This window comes from Trypanosoma grayi, assembly GCF_000691245.1.
Source record: "Trypanosoma grayi strain ANR4 Tgr_488_V1, whole genome shotgun sequence".
Classification (NCBI taxonomy): domain Eukaryota; phylum Euglenozoa; class Kinetoplastea; order Trypanosomatida; family Trypanosomatidae; genus Trypanosoma; species Trypanosoma grayi.
Window position 1 is genome coordinate 9928 of NW_008826107.1, and position 3018 is coordinate 12945.

General features: G+C 59.7%; 1 protein-coding gene across 1 annotated transcript; it reads right to left on the reverse strand.

The window, feature by feature from the left end:
• Window positions 1-132: 132 nt before the first annotated feature.
• On the reverse strand, window positions 133-2163 carry DQ04_04881030 (hypothetical protein; the record flags this gene model as incomplete). The annotated part of the gene is made up of 1 exon (XM_009313851.1): window positions 133-2163. One exon carries the CDS (start codon window positions 2161-2163, stop codon window positions 133-135), a length of 2031 nt encoding a protein of 676 aa, XP_009312126.1.
• Between the last annotated feature and the right edge of the window lie 855 nt (window positions 2164-3018).

Consider the following 3018-nt stretch of genomic DNA (forward strand, 5'->3'; position numbering starts at 1 on the left):
CCTATCCTCCGTTCCCAAAGGCAACAGAAATCCGGCCATTTTCCACTAACACACGGGCTCTGTCCCTTTGTATGTTTATCGTTTTGATTGTGATTGCGCCATTCCACTTCATCCCTTCCTTTCTCCAGAGCTTTAGAACTCGGGTGTGACGCCACTTCCACCATTGGTGCTGCTGCCAGCCATCTCGTGGGCCTTTGCGGTCATGGAGCCCTCCCCACCTCCTGCGGATGCCGCACCCCGCACGTCAGTTGATGTAGTTGCCGCTGTGGTGTCGGGGCGAGAACTGCCACCACCTCCACTACTGCGCACTTCATTCGTCACAGAGTGGTGCAGGATACGTGCCGGTGGCGTGTTTGCTGCCATCGCCCCATTGGGTAGCGACCGCCGCCGGCGTTCCTTTTGCTGAGTGTATATCTGCTGGAAGTCCTCCCTGGCGGAGACCTCTGTGTGAATAGGCTGTAGCGCAAGGAAGCGTGAGTGCAGCGATTCCCCTGCATGGCGGTACGTCTCTGTAACAAAGCGAGAGTGATCGCTGTGATAGAAGACATACCCTTCCTCACGTCCGAGGAGCCGCGGCGGTCCGTCCGGCTTCGTCACTTGCGTCTGCCAGGCAACGCGCACATTGGGGTTTGTGTCGAGCGCAAGCGGCTTGGACTTACGCATGTACGTCAGTGGCACCTCCTCCATTGCGTGGCTACGCTTGCTCAGGAGCTCAATCCACACCGCCGCACGCGCAAGATACTGCGGGCGGTCCTTCGCCATCAAATCCTTCGCGTGGCGAAAGCGTGCCCACCGCATCACACTCGCGACATCGACATCACCGAAGTGCTGTTGCAGCCACTGCATGGCATTCGCTGCTGTTGGCTCTGCACTACCATCACCACTATTACCAGCGGTAAGGGGCCCGTGCGCTGACCACAGCGGCCCCACCCCTGCGGTGCTCGTGTCACTGCTGCGAAGGGCCTCCATGTGGCGACGGTGCAGCTCGCGCGCCACCTCCGGCGCCACCGCCTCGACATCCTTCACGAGTGACGTGGTGCGCAACACCTCATTGCTGAGCGTCACCGTCTTTCCTGCGGCGAGCGCTGCACGCATGTGGTGACCGATGCGTACATGCACATCGCACTGCAGCATTTCCTCCTTGGCGAGGTAGCAATAGACCGCCGCTGCTTCCTCGGCGCAGTTGTGGTCTAGCAGGTACTCAAGTGCGAGCAGGGCGATGCGGTAGCGCCACATTGGCTCAATCTCCGCACGCACCACAACATTCTCATAATAGCGGCCGCGCATGACGTTATATACCCACATGACACGCACCCGATGCTCCGCACGAATAGCGCAGCGCATCAAGTTATGGAGCACCTCTCCGTCCCGCGCTACATAGAAGAGCTTCGCATTGCCGTCCTCAAATATGGCCACCGCATCGGCGATAAGGCCCGCTGGAATGCAGCACGCCGTCAGCGCACGGTACACCTCCACCGGTGGAATCGTCGTGACGCGGCGGTACTCCTCACATGCGGCCTTGAGGTGACCGCGCTGCGCCAGCCGGATGATCTTGCGCATCAGCGGCGCTTCGTGTGCTGCGGCTGGAACTGTCCCGTCGCGCTGCAGCTTGAGGGAGCGGCGCATGTAGTGGTCCTCCTGAAAGAAGGGCCCGCGCCGCAGCCAACGGTGGATGCGGCCGCGACAGTCGAGCGTCGCTGCGTTGAGGCCGACACGGTTCGGGTCCTCCACGCAGATCTTGTCGTGGTCCACCAGTGCCGGCTTGTCGAGGCGGCCAATGTGCGGGTCGTATGAGTGCAGAAGGTCGTGCGTGACGCGGTGCCCATTACGCGCACTCATAAGCGACACGGGCGTCACAAGCGCCTTGGGCCCAAGACTAATGTCCGGCATGTACCTCTCCAGCTCGTGCTTCGGTATCATCGCCACCGTGTTGTCCTCCAACACGTGTGTCCGCTCCGTCGAGTAGCCGCTGTTGTAGTTGCCAGGGCCGTCGCGGTAGCGGCCTCTGCTCCACAGCCGTGCGAGGTCTTCCGCCGTGAGGTTCGCGCGACCAAAGCGGCTCGGCTGCCACGGCACGCGCGGGCGCGGTATGTAGCGCAGCAGCGACGTGGCGGCGTCGTGGCCAACACCGCGGCCTTTGCTGAAGACACCCGTCACCGACATGTGGCCGACAGGGATGCTTCTGGGCGAACTTTGCACACACACACACCACCCGCACCGGTAGCTGCTGCAGTCGACGGGCTACGGCACCACGCCTCCTCTACCTTTGTCAACTATTCCTTCGCTGCGCCAACGACGGCAGCGAAGCAAATCCAATAATAATAAAAAAAAATGGGGCAAAAAGGAAACGAAAAGAAAAGAAAAAAGAATTAGAGGACATAACAACACACACATACAAACGCAGAGGGTGAGAGAGAGAGACATAGGAGAAAGGAGACACTCTGGACTTGCGATTGAAGGAACCATTTATTTTTCGTTGCCTCTGCTTGAGCCGCATTCCCACCTCCACCTTCCCTACAGGCGGAGACAGAGCCAAGAAGGAGGAGGAGGAGGTGTAAACGTCAGTTGCACACACACCCTATCTCTCTTACACTCACACACACACACANAAGAAGGAGGAGGAGGAGGTGTAAACGTCAGTTGCACACACACCCTATCTCTCTTACACTCACACACACACACAGAGACGCCGACGTACGACCACACAAAGCACCCATGCAAGAACAAGACGGGAATAACAACAACAACACCAACAAGAAACACACTCCCCGACCATCTTATTCGCTTGACACACCCGTGGGATGATTACCGCAGCGGCATGTTCAGCACCTCCCTTCTTCCTGCGGCTTCTGGTGCTAGTGCTGGTGGTGGGCGAAGCGTGACACCGCAGCACAACACGAGACGGCGTGCCTCTACGTCGGTGTCCTGCCCAGCGAGCCAGTGATGGAAGTTGGCCCCGCGTCACTTCCGCCGTCGCCAGCGCTGCGGCCACGCCAGCGGTGCGCCGACGGCGACGCG